Source organism: Sander vitreus, chromosome 13 (assembly GCF_031162955.1).
Source record: "Sander vitreus isolate 19-12246 chromosome 13, sanVit1, whole genome shotgun sequence".
Classification (NCBI taxonomy): domain Eukaryota; kingdom Metazoa; phylum Chordata; class Actinopteri; order Perciformes; family Percidae; genus Sander; species Sander vitreus.
In genome coordinates, this window is record NC_135867.1 from 23,305,123 (window position 1) to 23,321,265 (window position 16,143).

The 16,143-nt window shown below is 40.2% G+C and overlaps 1 protein-coding gene across 4 annotated transcripts; it reads right to left on the reverse strand.

Moving 5' to 3' along the window:
* Positions 1–576: 576 nt before the first annotated feature.
* dhx33 (DEAH (Asp-Glu-Ala-His) box polypeptide 33) lies at positions 577–9,909 on the reverse strand. 4 transcript variants are annotated; one of them, XM_078266055.1, is made up of 12 exons: positions 9,541–9,909; positions 8,911–9,071; positions 8,029–8,256; positions 7,663–7,833; positions 6,043–6,228; positions 5,724–5,835; positions 4,097–4,256; positions 3,842–3,930; positions 3,626–3,753; positions 3,309–3,512; positions 2,646–2,732; positions 577–2,273 (listed from the first exon to the last, which is right to left on the reverse strand). In XM_078266055.1, the coding sequence occupies exons 1-12, from the start codon at positions 9,749–9,751 to the stop codon at positions 1,965–1,967; spliced, it is 2,046 nt and encodes a 681-aa protein (XP_078122181.1). In that variant the 5' UTR covers positions 9,752–9,909; the 3' UTR covers positions 577–1,964. The 4 variants fall into 4 exon arrangements, with proteins under 4 accessions (XP_078122181.1, XP_078122182.1, XP_078122184.1 ...); XM_078266058.1 differs by having other exon boundaries at positions 2,216–2,305; XM_078266057.1 differs by having other exon boundaries at positions 2,220–2,308.
* Between the last annotated feature and the right edge of the window lie 6,234 nt (positions 9,910–16,143).

Genomic DNA, 16,143 nt, shown 5'->3' on the forward strand with positions numbered 1-16,143 from the left:
GTGTCTGACTACAGTGGACATGGACTTCCTGGAGGAAGGGGTTGCATCATTCTGTATTTTCTTAGGGTAATGATGAGTTGCATCATTTAGACATGAAGTTTTCAAACTAACTAACTAACCCAGGACAGCAACACTTCACTTGTCATAAAACAAATCAGTGAAATAAATGTATTGTCATCAGATCATATTACCAAGTTGTAAATACATGTCAGTGCTGTTTAATTCATCAATACACCAGACCAAAGTATCACTTGTCTGTTCATCTGATTTTGCATAACTTGGAAATGTGAATTTAAATATGACTAAATGACAATGGCTGGAATTAGTAGTGAAATACGCTTTCTGTAACATCCAAAACACTCATTTTGAACGTTTTTAGATCTGATATGGTACTCACAGATATGGACTATGGGACCATAACTGTGTCAAAGCCAAACAGTGAAAAATCCCCCTGTGCCTCTGAATCTTTACTTGCTACATGTAGACTTGTTCTGCTGGACAGTGACTCCATTTTTATTAGAAATGATACCAATAGTGGTTGTGTAACAAATCATATTAAGTATACTTAAAATAAACTCATCATCAAAGGCGTGCATTTAATCTTACAAACTTTATAACATGCAGATCCTAAATGGTCTACTTTTTCTTTGGGACTGAAAAAAAACACACAACCTCGTTGTAGCATGGTCTTATAATTCTCTACCTCAGATGCATTTGATGTTTGGTATTTTTAATAGTTACAAATAGTTTATGTAATTTATTCAGGTTACAGTATATAATGTAGAATCCTGAGTCCAGTGTAAAAATAAAAAAAAAGACAAGAGAATCCATCCTATTCCTAAACATGGTGGGATTTACATACTACAAAGTAAGAAAGACCTGAGGGATCAGATCGTTAGCTATAATCTCCATGCATTGCATACATATGTTTGAGTAACATACAACAGCAAAGAGTAGAACCTGGAGAATAAGGCATGCTACTTCTCCTGATGTGCATGTATTTGGGGAACTGGTGATACAATCATAGATGTGAGAAAAGGCATGCACAGGCTGACAAGACAAGTGCTGCATGTAGAGGCATTATAAAAGCGAAGTCATGTCACTGTGACATGTAAAAACCTCATATTCTAACTCCAATTTTGGTGATTTTCATATTTTCTTGTGTTTACCTAACCTCATAGATTAGGAAAATCTACCGCCCTTGCATATATAAAACCCTTTAAGACCACTTTGTTTAAACCCCAGACTACATGGTGGGAAAGCTTAAAACAAGATTGCTTTACTTAGCTTCTGAGAAGCTAACATTTCAAAGACGGTTAACTCGTCATTATTATTCAAAAATACACTGAAAAGAACCATTCCAGTCTACTATAGATTTCTGAATTGCGTTGGGTAGGTGGCTTAACAATTAAGTACACTATCTTGTGAGAGTAACATATGGAGAGTAGCATTTCAGCAAGTCTGATTTGTTTTTTGTTTTCAGAAATAACGAACATATAAATCATATCAGACGATGCTTATTGAAGAACTGCTCCTGTGAGGTTATCTGTGTTGTTAAGATGCATGCAAACGTTGAAAGAATTAATGCATGACACTTAAAAAAAAAAGACTTCTTCCAGGTGGCCAAATGGCAAGATGAAATACTACCAGGCAGAAGAAACACAATTTATAAAATCTGAATTACAGTCTTACAGGAAGTCAAAGTTGTGAGGCCTCAATATGCAGATTTGTGCTGCAGTGACACATGCTAAATGCTTGTCAACTGGGAGGTAGTGAAATCCAGACAAGTTTACTACACAGAAAAGGTTCCGTTCTGATTTGCACTTTGAAATGAAAATCAATAAGTGTCTTTATCCCAAATTCATCTTTGTGAAAAGAAAATACATCTTCCAGTGTTATTGTCACTGGGTTTTTCGAGGAAGGTGTCCTCGCAGAGATTTACTCCAGTCCTGTTTCTCTATTGGTTAGCTCTTGGTGGGGTGGAGCTTGCGGCCAAAGTACTCTGGCGCTGCATCCAGCAGCCAGTCGGCATCCACCAAACACAGGTCTCTCATGTAGCAGCGGGAGGTGTGCAGCAGCTCGTTGAACACCACGTATGCTGGCTTTCCCTGGAACAGGACGGAGGAGGGGTGGATGGCCACGGGCTGGTGGGTGTCCAGAGCTAAGTAGCTGCCGTCGGGTTGCAGCTCCGCAGCGTTGACGAACATCCCGTGGGCAAGGCAGCGGCGAACGTTCCCTGTGTCCGCCCCACATGACTCCAGCTTCAAATTCAGCTGGTAAATCGATATGCAGAACAGGATGTTAGCTGCTGTTGACGCAGAAGTCTATTACACAATCATCAAATAATGTCACTCCATACCGTAAAACATCCTCCTGATGGAATGAGATAATAGCATCCAAAAAAAAATAATTGTAGGCACATTATGACTTAGTTTGATAGTTGCAAAAGATGTGAAACATAGCCTATTTTACTTTGATTTTACTATTTTTTTATCTCGTGCACAGATGTATCTAAAAAGACATTGTTTCATTGTTACAAAAGGTAAATATGACAATTAATACTAATAGTGATATCAGATAACATTGCCAAGCCATACACAGAACATTCACATACACAGTATTCCTAAGGATTTTCAGATGTGTACCTTAAGGCAGATATCTTTGAGTTGCGCCTGGACCTCTTTCACCAGACCCATGTTCCTGCTGTTGACAAAGTTCTCCCGACACCACTCCTTAAAACAGAACACATCCGATTTAAGGTGGCTCAGCAACACCATTTTACTTCTGGATTTAGCTAATACCCCATTTACACGTACATGGTTATTTTGAAAAACAGAGATATTTCTCTTCGTTTGCGCCCTTCGTTTACACGCAAACGGAGAATTTGCCTCTGAAAACAATTCTTTCTAAAAACTCCGGCCAGAGTGGAGATTTTGGAAAACTTTGTTTGCACGTTTGCATGTAAACTGAGACAAACGGAGGTTTAGGCAGCCGAGGAAGTGAGGAAGAGAAGAGAGAGGAAGTGATTCGTTGCTGTCGTTGCTATTTTGGGGATTCTGATTGGCTAACGTGGGCTTGAGCTTCTCGTTACACTGCCGCCTACAGGTTTGGCGTGCTCTTGACGGCACTGATGGCATATATACACGGGTACGTGTAAACAAACACTTTTCTGAAAACTGACTGCTGTGCACAATGTTATTTTTGAAAATGGAGAGGCTGAAATGTCCGTTTATGAAAATAGCCGGCCACGTGTAAACGTAGCACTAGCCACATACATTTTCTTGCCCTACTCATCCAGCTCGACTCACCTTATTACCACTGACTTTCTTGAACGCTCTGTAAATGTTGAGCAGCGTCATGTGGTCTCCTTCACTGGAGGAGAACTTCTTGCGTGCAGCGAGCACCTCATCCCGCCGGGCAGGGGGGTTAAACAGCACGGTGTCCACTGACAGCAGAGACACAATGCTCAAAATCTCCTCAGAACAGGAGTAGTCGGGGGACAACAGGATGGTCTGCGAGATGGAGCAAACAAGGCAGGGAAATGTTACACTAAATTTCATCTGGATTATGTGTTTGACCATGTGGCTGTCACTTTTTGTCATGTTATGTCCCAGCACTTTTTTACCTTGGCATATCTAGGCTCCAGAGGGAAGCTGGCCATCTTCTTTCCCAGAGCAGTGAGGAAAACCTGCCCCTCCTTCCTCTCTACAGCACCCAGCAGCTCCAAATGCTCCAGAGCCGAACGAACAGCCTCTGAGATAAACATAACAGGTTACTACGAGATAGCAGCCCTCCTGGATGACCAGAGGTGCAGAGTGATTCATGATCGATAGCATCTTACCTGGAGAAGGCTTGGACATGAAATCAAAATTCATCACATCTGGAATCCCCAGGGCCATGAGCTGCAGCATCACACCGGCTAGGTTACACCTGCAACACACACACACACACACACACACACACACACACACACACACACACAGAAGAACAGACCGTTCAATCACACTGACCTAAATAAATCATCATGTGGGAGAGACTCAGATTGCTGCAGATCGGCACATTCTGAGCTTGACAAACAGAAGGTGTGCTACAGTACCTCTGGATCTCAGGCACAGTCATAGGGATGAGGTTGTCGAACTCCGGCTCTGTGTAGAGGCGATAGCAGGAGCCAGAGTCCTCCCTGCCAGCACGACCCGCTCGCTGCCACGCCTGGGCTTTAGAAACCCGCTGCACTGCCAGCACCTCCAGCCCGCTGTCTGACAGTCACACAGTAACACATGTACAACAAGATCAGAGCAAAATAACCAAACCACAAAAACACAATATACTGTAAAAGTATGTACAGAAATATTATCAGCAAAATGTACTTAAAAGTATCAAAAATCAAAGTATTGGCACCACAATGTGTAAGCAGCATTTGACTGTTTGAACTACTTTATGTATGTATGTGTGTGTGTATATATATATATATATATATATATATATATATACACACATATACACACACAGTATCTCAAAAAAGTGAGTACACCCCTCACATTTTAGTAAATATTTCATTATATCTTTTAATGGGACAACACTGAAGAAATTACACTTTGCTACAATGTAAAGTATTAAGTGTACAGCTTGTATAACAGTGTAAATGTGCTGTCCCCTCAAAATAACTCAACACACAGCCATTAATGTCTAAGCCGCTGGCAACAAAAGTGAGTACACCCCTATGTTAAATTCCCATAGAGGCAGGCAGACTTTGATTTTTAAAGGCCAGTTATTTCATGGATCCAGGATACTATGCATCCTGATAAAGTTCCCTTGGCCTTTGGAATTACAATAGCCCCACATCATCACAGACCCTTCACCATACCTAGAGACTGGCATGGTTTTATGTCGGTTAGCCTAATAGCTGGTTTGATTTGCATTGAGAGATGATTTTATGGAAAGTACCCCATGCCAATCTCTAGGTATGGAAGGAAGGATCTTTATCAGGATGCATAGTATCCTGGATCCATGAAATAACTGGCCTTTAAAAATCAAAGTCTGCCTGCCTCTATGGGAATTTAACATAGGGGTGTACTTACTTCTGTTGCCAGCGGTTTAGACATTAATGGCTGTGTGTTGAGTTATTTTGAGTAAAGTTTAGCTTCACAAATGTGTATACATTCTTGTTTTACGTCCTCTAATCTTTGCTGTTGTTGGTCAGACTTCGTTTTATTACTTTTTTAGGCCTTAAACAGTTCTTTAAATGAAACCACCTGAGAAGTCTGGAGACTCATAAACGTCTGAAACATGACAATGGGCTTCCAACTAGACAATGCTTTTTTGAAAAAGCTAACAAACCAAAAAGGTTGTAAATCACTGATTTAAACTGAACTGATGCATTTCATTTCATAAGCCTTTCAACAGCTTTGTAAAATCTTAATGGGGAAGGTAACTGGTTACTAGAACTGTCAAGTAAATGCAGTGATGTACAATATTTTCCCATGAAATATAGTGGAGCAGAATTATAAAGGAAATACTCAAGTAAAATACAAGTCCCTCAAAATTGTACTTAAATACAGTACTTGAAATGTACTACTGGTCTGTGATAAAAAAAACAACTTGGTTGCCTCTTTTTCTTTTTTAAAAAGGCACTAGTCATGATAAGGTGTTCCGTGATTCAATAGGAATGCTGTGTCAAAGGTTATACTGATATGAGAATGTGTGTGAAGACAGAATCATCTAACCAGGATTGAAACGTTTGGCCTTCACCATCCCCGTGTCTATGACGAATTTGATCCCAGAGATTGTAACCGACGTCTCGGCAATGTTGGTTGAGAGGATGATCTTCCTACTTCCCTGAAGATGGAGGAAAGGAGAACATTCCGTATGAGGTATACAATAACAGAGAATTACACTACTATACATACAGCTGACAAAACAAGGCACCATTATGTGGCACTTCTGCCTTTAAGCAGTAAAGCTAAAACACATCTGGCACTGACATGTCTTTAACACAAACACAGTTGAGAACAGCAGTGCACGCATGTTGACTGTTGCCTTTACCTTGGGCGCTGGCTGGAAGACCCTGAGCTGCTGTGTTGGGGGCAGCGACGCGTACAAAGGGATAACTACCATGGGACCACAGCCGTCGGGCAGATGCTTGGCGATGTCCCGGCATGTCCTCGCCAGAGCCTCGATCTCCTCCTGGCCCGTCATGAAGACTAAGATATCATGGGACGGAGGGGCCTCCTGTGTACAAACAACAAAACCGTGTTCTGTTCCGGTGTACAGAAGGATCATCATCACAGTATATGAACATGCACCCAGGGACGCCGTTTACCCACAGGTTTGTGTTTAATAATCAGAGATGTGGACTTGATACTTGGTGACTTGGACTCAAGTCACTGTTTTGATGACTTGGACTTGTAAGTTAATAGTCTACATCCACGACGTTCCACTTCCGAAAATTCCGCCGGATTTCACTCTATTTGGCCGTATGTCCGTTACCTTCCGCTTTCATTGTGTTGTTATTCTAAACTCCAGTGGATTTCTGAGGACTATGGTTAACTGCTCCTCAGATCTCTTCAGGGTAAATCCAGACAGCTAGCTAGACTATCTGTCCAATCTGAGTTTTCTGTTGCACGACTAAAACCACTTTTGAACGTACACATGTTCCACCAAAACAAGTTCTATCCCGAGGCTGTTTTTCAGCAGTACCGTGGCTCTGTCCGGTGCTTAGCTCCACCCAAGACGATTGTGACTGGTTTAAAGAAATGCCAATAAACCAGAGCACGTTTTCCCATCCCGGAATGCTGTGTGGACTAGTCAGACCCTCCTCTGCAGCGCTGTGGAGGAAGGTCTGGCAAAGCGAGACTAGTAAGATAATGACTCAAGACTTGACTTGAGGCGCGATGACTCAGATGACTTGCGTGTAGTCATGAGTTTGCTTTGATTACATTCATTTTACTGAATATCAATAATTATAATACAGATTAGCCATAGTATAGTATGTCCGGAAAAAGTGATAAAAAGTCAGAGTGTAGTGTGTTGAAAAAAAACGCTAAAAAAGTCATAGTATAGTTTGTCGAAAAAAGTCCCAGCCCAGACTGGGGATTGAACCGGGGTCAGAGTCTGCAGTGCCTACTTGCTGGTGCTATTTGGAGTAGCATTAACCTCTGAGCCACCATACACCATAGTATGGTATGCTGAAAAAAGTCATGGTGTAGTATGTCGGAAAAAAATTAATTATCATACTTATATTAGTTATATAAAATGGCCAACCATTGTATTAGATGGGCTGCTAATACCTTGTCTTCTCTCTTTATAAAGACCTGTTACTACAGGTAAGAGTGCTTTATCTTGGGTGTAAAAAAAAAAAATTGGGACTTGAGTTGAATGAACGTGGGACTTGACTTGACTCCCAAAATATAACTCAAGACTTGCTTGAGACTTGGACCAAATGACTTGAGACTAACTTGGGACTCGAGCAAAGATGACGTGGTCACAACACTGATAATAATGCCAAAGGAAAGATTGGAAATTGGAAATACAACTGATAAAAATGGCTAGGATCCTTTGTACTCAACTGCAATAAAAAAAATACATTACAGTAAAGGAACTAAGACTTCACTAACCCAGTACAACTGTTAAGGCTTTTCTCTCTCCACGAAGATTGAAGTGTACCTGATGGATCTGGAAGATGGAGACAAGCGCAGCCTGCAGGTAGTCTGACTGGGGCTGCTTGGTGTAGTAGATCTGAATGGGATGCTGCCTGCCCTCCAGGTAAAGTACAGGTGACTTGTTAAAGTACTCAGAGAACAAATCCACATCCATCGTGGCTGACATCACTATGACCTGTGGCAGGTTACACATAACAAAGAAGCGTTTGGGTGACTATAAGGAGATGCTTAAACACATCAACACAGCAGAGGCAGAAAATCAGCATCTAGAGCAAGCTTCTTTTTTTTTTTTATCTCATGAGCCCATGCAGTGAAGGGATTAGTCCAGTGTAAAATATCTCAGTCAAGTCCAGACAAATGGAACTCCCACCTTCAGGGGAATCTTATTAAGTTCTCTGCGCCTGCGTTGAGCAGTCTTAACCACGCCAAACAGCACATCAGTGTGCACGGTGCGCTCGTGAGCTTCGTCCAGGACCACCACAGTGTAGCGCAGCAGCAAGGGGTCTCCGATGGCCTCACGCAGAAGCATGCCATCTGTCATGAACTTCAGCTTTGTCTCAGAGGAGGTGACATCCTCAAAGCGCACTGTGTAACCCACCTGAAAAAAAGAAGTTTGTTGATTTACTATTACCAGCCCAACTGATGAAGTACTGATACTTCTATATCTAGTAGGGGTGGGGGGGAATCAATTCACATATGTATCGTCATTTTTCTTTGTAACGATTTTTTAAAATCAATTATTTTCCCTAGAATCTCTCTCTCTCTCTATATATATATATATATATATATATATATATATATATATATATATATATATATATATATATATATATAGTTGCCGCTGATGGCGACTACATCATATCCATTCCCAGAAAAAAAGACCGAAAGCAGAAAATCCATGTTATGTACCTCTTTACAAATGAAATAAATGTGAGACTGACTGACCTACATATGATGTGCATTCTTTTTAGAAAATACTCAAAACTATCGAATCACAATACTTCTAGAATCGCACCCATGTATCGTCAAAGAATCAAATCGGGACAAAAGCATATCGTCCCAGTCCTAAAAAAGGAAGGGAGAACTGCATTCAACCCGTCTGTTTGACCTCATGGATACAGACAAGCTTTAGGTGACAATGAACGTAAACATAACTTTGATTGGTTTACAAGAAAACCCCAAAGGGCACATTGAAGCTTATATTTTATAACAGACTAATCAGACATGTGGGAAACCTGTCTATTGTCCATACCAGCTTGCCAAGCGGAGTCCTCTTCTCCTCTGCCACTCTTCCTGCCAATGAGATAGCAGCAACTCGCCGGGGCTGAGTGATGGCAATGATGCCTGCTCGTCCTATGCCGGCCTCATACAGATACTGGGGGATCTGAGTGGTCTTCCCAGAGCCAGTCTCCCCTGATGTATGAGAGAGAACGGGTCAAGTTAGACATAAATCTGTAGAGTAGAAATGACATTTACTGAGCATGATGTTCACCTACATGTGATATACAACTGACTTATTTAGTTGGTAAAACAATCCAGGCTATAACAATCATTTAAATAGGCTTTACTGCTGTGAATCTGTTTGAATTTGTTGAAACTTAAAACAGAGCTGTAATATTGCATAGCTGACATCATTCTATTTCAGAGTGGATTTCCCCTTTAATTGAGTTTTCTTTTTTCTTTTCTGTTTTTATTATTTAATATTTCAGAGTACAAATCTTATAAGCATACAGCATTTTTCACATTGATACAACTTGAAAACTCAGCAGAACAGTCAGTATTACAGTGCAACATAAACAAAAGTGCAGAAGATCCAATGAAAGCAGTTGCTAACGTTGTAGCCGCAATAAGCTAACTGTAGCTGTGAGCACCTTAACGTTACCTATCAGGATAGCATTGTGAAGCTGTCTCAGTTGGTTAAGTAGCTGAGGTTTCGCCTGGTAGATTGGAAGCTGTTTCCTCTGGACGTCTATCGGAGTGGTTACATGTCCCTTTCTAGGCAGCAGCATTCCAGGTTTATTCTTATGTTGACGGAAGAAAACAGACCCCGGCTTGAATCTTTTAGCCGGAGGAGGGTCGGGGTCGTTGGGCATGGTCTAGAAAAAGTGACTCTGATAGCGAAACCTTTGTAGCTTTTTTCTTGAGATTTTTTTTAATGTCAAAAAGAAACAAAAAAAGTATTTTTCATGCTCACTGACAGACGAGCAAGCGTCACTGCGGATGTTTTGCTACCTCTGCAAAAACGTCCCCACGTGGTTTAATTCGGCGCAGATGTTTGACGTCACAGAATCGGTGTAAAAATGTAACCCGAGTAAGGACTGTCAGGTAAAATCATACACATGCATGGTATATCCATGGGTGTATAATAAGGCCTCATGTACATCCATTATGACATAAGCTCATTGGTGTGTCATGGTGTTCAAATAACACCCTTTGATTGCAATGTTATTTGTTTCTGAAATATCACTCATCTGTCTAAACTATCTCTATGGAAGATGTAAAATGCCTAAAGAAAAAACAATTAGATAAAGAACTAAAGGGAAATGCAATGTTTTTACATGTTTGCTTTTACTGTGTCATAATTAAATAACAAAAAATAAAGTTTAAATGACAATAATTTAGCTTTTTGTCAATAATAACAGAATATTAATGAATGTCCATGCCACATTCAAATCACTAAGATGAAATCACAACACTGAAAGGTGCATTGCATTTCAGTATTGTCCAGCAGAGGACAGCATAGACCTGCCAGTACTAAATGCAAAGCACTGTCATGAGTTTTCAAGAGGAGGTTGGTGCATGCAAGGAACAAGCTCGGCTGTCAAGCAATTTTGGTGTAGTGACCACCAGGGTACTGGTTGAAAAAACAATTCCCCCTACACGATTCCCCTCTTTTTTATTATCCATTTAGTCCAATAAAATTGGAAATTGGGAAATTATCCATGTTTTTGTCTGAACTGTCTGAACAGGGCCTAAAAATATCTTGTTTGGCATTCGGTAGCATCTTACCAACCAAGGCTAGCTTGCTAGCGCTAGTGTTTTAAGGCAAAGCCACTGATTTTAAAGCAGCTCTTTATACTGCCGTATATGCAAACGAACGGCACCAGTGCCCAGAGGTCCCTGTTTACACGCCGGAACATTTTTGCTGGATGACTCGCGTCAGCCAGTTGAAAATCAGCGACTTTCACTCTTTAGCGTCTAGCTTAGCACAGCACCATTTAAACCATACATGACACTGGCTTAGCCTCCACATCCTTCTCAGCTCCGCCCTCTTGTCTAAATATGATCACTTTTGGCTCCAAATAGCCAAGATGGCGACAGCCAAAATGCAGACTCCTGGCTTCAAAACGGCACTCCACAAACCAATGTGAGTGATGTCACTGATCACTTTATTTTTACAGTCTATGGTCCATACTAGTAGCAATCATGGTGAAACAAGTCGGTCAATGGTGGAAAACCTATCGAGTTTTTCCTTTTTAATGGCTGCATGTAAACGGGAATATTAGTGGAATATTAATTTTCATTAGCCATAAACAGCTTTGTAGGACTATGTTGTACATGTAAACATAGTGAGTAAATGGTTTAATGGAGGAGGACAAGTTAATGTCCGCAAGGTAAATAAATGGAATTGCCTGCACAGCTTACCAGATATACATCGCTGGGACAAAGCCTGACATCGGACAAGTGAGACACAAGCCATAACCTTCCATAATTTTTTAACCCTGACACACCTGTATTGCTTATGTATTGAATATAGCCACCAGAGAGCAACATGGTGACTTTACCTCACAATCAGACAGACTGTAAATCAGCTTTGGGAGCCAGTTGCAGATTGTCTGTCAGTGTGTCTGTTTCCTGTTTGTATCTGATTCTGATGAGCCCCTCATGCTGGATTTACTCTATTACAGTACTAGGCATGGACCTTAATCTGCCTGGAGGAGACCACAGACATTTGTAAAATGATAACACATTTTGATATTGTCACTACAGTGTTCCCCTAAAAATCAATAAGCTATCATTTTTGAGTTATTTGCCAGACCTAATGTTAATCAATTACATGCAATATATTTTCAACAATAGACTAACTAAAACCTGTCAAATGTTTGGAATTGGAAAACAGATAAATTAGTCAAGGTTACTGTATTGGCCTTGTGAATCTGTTACATTCCATTCTGTAAAAAACTGAGCAAAGCCTCTTTCATCTTTATCTGTATACTTTGAACTAATCCTACCTTCCTCTGGTGACCCTTTCTTATCTATCTACTCTCATGTCATCGACTTGAATGGAGCGATTGTTAGAAAATGGATATATTCCTGTGTGTTTCATTAAACCTTCAGAACATTGTGAACTGAACCCTGCTCTGTGTCACTTAGTTCTCCGAGATCTCATAACTGCTTTCAGAATCAACTCACAGAGGCAAAGCCAGTAGATTATAGGATACAAACCACACAAAAAAAAAATCGGGATAAAAGCTGTTATTTAAGTATAGTTGTTATAATATCCTAAAGTTCCCAGTTCTGATTTTAAACAATAGCATTTACATCCAAAACCAGTGGGAACAAAGTGTCCTCAAATAGCTTAGCATAGACTTTCCCTCTATAATGGTCCAGGCCGTGCAACTCACACCTACAGTGCATCATACAACCACTCTAGGTTTTGGAATATTGCATTAGTCAAATTTAACAGTTGAAGCACCAATAAGTGGCAACAGGTTATTTAGTAACACACAGGAAATTGTGCAACTAATTCTTTGTAACGTGGCACCCACATTCAGCAGAAATGATTTGTCAGAGGAATTGTGATTCATAAAAGTAGGGATGTTTTTGACAATTTTATATATACTGTCATGACCTAGCTCAAAGGTATGACAAAATGTGGAGAACACATGTTTGCTCAATTAAATTACATTTATTTAAATAAACAAAGTTAAACATGCTGTCAGTTTATCAGTAATGTGTGTAGTGCATGGATGTGTGAAGGTGTAGCGATGTAAGAAAGCAAAAGTGACTCAACCAAAGTCCAAACAAACCAAGCAACTAAGTAACTAATCATTATACTATATTTATATTTATATATATTTTGTGACTAGGAGTTACTCATTAAAGGTGCCGTAGATAGGATTGTTCCAGACTGGGGACATTCACACTACATTGTGAGATAGGTCATGCCTTGGTGGATGTCTGCATTCCGAGTGCTCTTCTAGTTGTGAAGTGTTACCAAAGAGACAGCTAGATAAATGTAATTGTGATGACACTGGTTTACCTCCGCCTGAAATATTGTACCTCCAATAATTAAGATCATACAACCCCCCCCTCCCCCACTTGTGTTCCCCAAAAGAAAAAAAAGAATCGGAATCTCACTCCAGCTGGTTGTTGAAAGTTGAGAGCGAATACATTCCAATGTAGCTCCAAGCAGAGCTGCTAGCATGGCTGTAGACTTGTTTCCTAATAGAGAATATTTCTTCTGCAACATCCCTCAGAATAGGGCCATGCACAGGTACGGGCTATTGTTGCCCGGGCAACAGCCCATTTGCCCTGATTGGCTGAGCTGCCCCTCTGAAGAAAGACTCTAAATAAACTTTTTTTTCTTTTCTTTTTTTTTTTTTTTTTGTTGCTGTTGTGGCTGCATCAATACCATTAGCCCATCATTAGTAAAGTTAAATCAAATTAAATCTCCATATCATCCAATTTTGTGTATATTTATTTTGCCATTATGTGTGTGTATGTTTACAGAATTTAGCTGAAATGCTTATGGCTATATAATGTCTACGTTATTTAACTGTGCTTTAAGTGCTTAAAGCATGTATGTAATGTTTACGGAATTTAGCTCAAGTGCTTTAAACATATATATAATGTTTACATCATTTCACTAAGTGCTTAAAGCACATGTGTCAAACTCAAGGCCCACGGGCCAAATCCGGCCCCTTGCAAATTTTGATCCGGCCCGCATATCAACTTAGGTTCACAATACATTTTAGCCCACCTAGTTGTGCGACAAACCAAAAAGATGGGAAACTGTTTTCAAACTGCAATTACACAACACTCAAAGCAGAATTTGGCAGATTTGGCAACTTTGAGACTCAGAAATTCCCACGCAACCAGTGAGTTTGTATGCTCAGGCCTGTGAAGGAGGCTGTGGTGAGTTGGCTGTGTGGTGGCCTGCTTTTAAAAAATGTAATCAGAATGCATTAATTTGTTGATGGCTAAGGAACTTTTTTGCTGACTTTTCTTCAGGCTTCATGTGGCTCAAACTCTATATGAGACATGCAATAATACAGTCAAAGATATTTTACTTTTTTGATTAAATAAAAGCATGTCAATAAACCATACATGTCTGGCCCTTGATGTGATTCTCATCTTCCAGTGTGGCCCTTAGTGAAATTGAGTTTCACACCCCTGTCTTAAAGCATGTATGTTATATTTACATGATTTAACTGAAGTGCTTAAAGCAGAAATGATGGTGCCTTTTTTTTTTTTTTTTTTGTTGCTGTTGTGGCTGCATCAATACCATTAGCCCATTATTAGTAAAGCTAAATCAAATTAAATCTCCATATCATCCAATTTTGTGTATATTTATTTTGCCATTATGTGTGTGTATGTTTACAGAATTTAGCTGAAATGCTTATGGCTATATAATGTCTACGTTATTTAACTGTGCTTTAAGTGCTTAAAGCATGTATGTAATGTTTACGGAATTTAGCTCAAGTGCTTTAAACATATATATAATGTTTACATCATTTCACTAAGTGCTTAAAGCACATGTGTCAAACTCAAGGCCCACGGGCCAAATCCGGCCCCTTGCAAATTTTGATCCGGCCCGCATATCAACTTAGGTTCACAATACATTTTAGCCCACCTAGTTGTGCGACAAACCAAAAAAGATGGGAAACTGTTTTCAAACTGCAATTACACAACACTCAAAGCAGAATTTGGCAGATTTGGCAACTTTGAGACTCAGAAATTCCCACGCAACCAGTGAGTTTGTATGCTCAGGCCTGTGAAGGAGGCTGTGGTGAGATGGCTGTGTGGTGGCCTGCTTTTAAAAAATGTAATCAGAATGCATTAATTTGTTGATGGCTAAGGAACTTTTTTGCTGACTTTTCTTCAGGCTTCATGTGGCTCAAACTCTATATGAGACATGCAATAATACAGTCAAAGATATTTTACTTTTTTGATTAAATAAAAGCATGTCAATAAACCATACATGTCTGGCCCTTGATGTGATTCTCATCTTCCAGTGTGGCCCTTAGTGAAATTGAGTTTCACACCCCTGTCTTAAAGCATGTATGTTATATTTACATGATTTAACTGAAGTGCTTAAAGCAGAAATGATGGTGCCTTGCCAGGTTAGAGCAACACCCACTCCAAATGTCTGTCTGTCTCAGAAATAGCAGTTTGTGCAAATTGGAACACACTGCATTGTCCCTATAAAGCAGTTAGGGTTATGTATTGAGATTGTCATACAGCCCTCTTTTTTTTTGCAATCCTTGCAAAACCCTTACAATCCTGCCAAATCCTTGCAATCCTACCAAATTCTAAGCATGGTCATTTTGTGGCAATTTCCAATTGATATTCATTTGGAATAGGCTTTAACCAGATTTAGAGTTGGGTTTTAAACATGATTCCAAAGTAAGATGTTCCATTTGCTAATCTGTGGAGATTAGAAAGCACCACGAGTGCAAGAAAAACATTTTACACATGGGAAACCTTTTATGTAATATTCTAAATATTTGAATGTATTCATACTGAAAATTAAATGAATGTGCATTTGTCTTTTCCTTTACTCTAAGAATGAAGATTAGAAATGCAAAGCCCGTCACAGTATATGAAAGGAGTGAAGTTGGATTTCTAAGAGGTGTGAAAACCCAAAGTGTTTCCCACAGGGGATGAAGATAAAACATAAGAGGGCTTAATGTCTAAAAAATGGTGACACGAGAATAGGCAAATAAGCTGAACTACGGCGTACAAACTGTGTGTTTGTGTTGAGCTTAAGGAAGGAAGGACGGCAGGAAGAGCGCGTCAGTGGAAATGATAAGGTTTGATTGCACAGAGGAGGAGGAGGAGATCCAGTGCATGTGTGGCAGCTGTTGAGTTATTTGCAACTAAGTCAAGAGTGAGTTCCTACACGCTCTTTACACAAATGTTGAGTGCTGCATAAAACAGACAAAAGGAAGAGAAATGCAATGAAATGCCAGGAGATGCAGTGATGCTGTGAGTGGGAATATGTGACAGAGTGACCCTGTGCACACACAGAGACAGAGAAACAGAGAGAGAGAGACACAGAGAGAGAGAGAGAGAGCGAGAGAGAGCGAGAGAGAGCAGTGGGAGGGAGGAAGTCCTACACTCCAGGACTTCTGATGAAGCACGTCATACGTTACTTACTGTAGGAGAGGAGGCAGAGGACTTGGGTCACCAGTGAGGAATGAGAGGCAGATGTGAAAGTGGACTGTTTGTATGCAAGTGGGGTGAAATAAGAGAGACCCTC

Bases quoted from the DNA above. Each gene is read 5' to 3' on its own strand.
- dhx33 (XM_078266055.1), bottom strand. From the start codon at position 9,751: ATGCCCAACGACCCCGACCCTCCTCCGGCTAAAAGATTCAAGCCGGGG. The intron at 3,931-4,096 runs GTACTGTAGCAC...TGTGTGTTGCAG, and splicing joins ACTGTGCCTGAGATCCAGAG to GTGTAACCTAGCCGGTGTGA. The intron at 3,754-3,841 runs GTAAGATGCTAT...TGTTTATCTCAG, and splicing joins CATGTCCAAGCCTTCTCCAG to AGGCTGTTCGTTCGGCTCTG.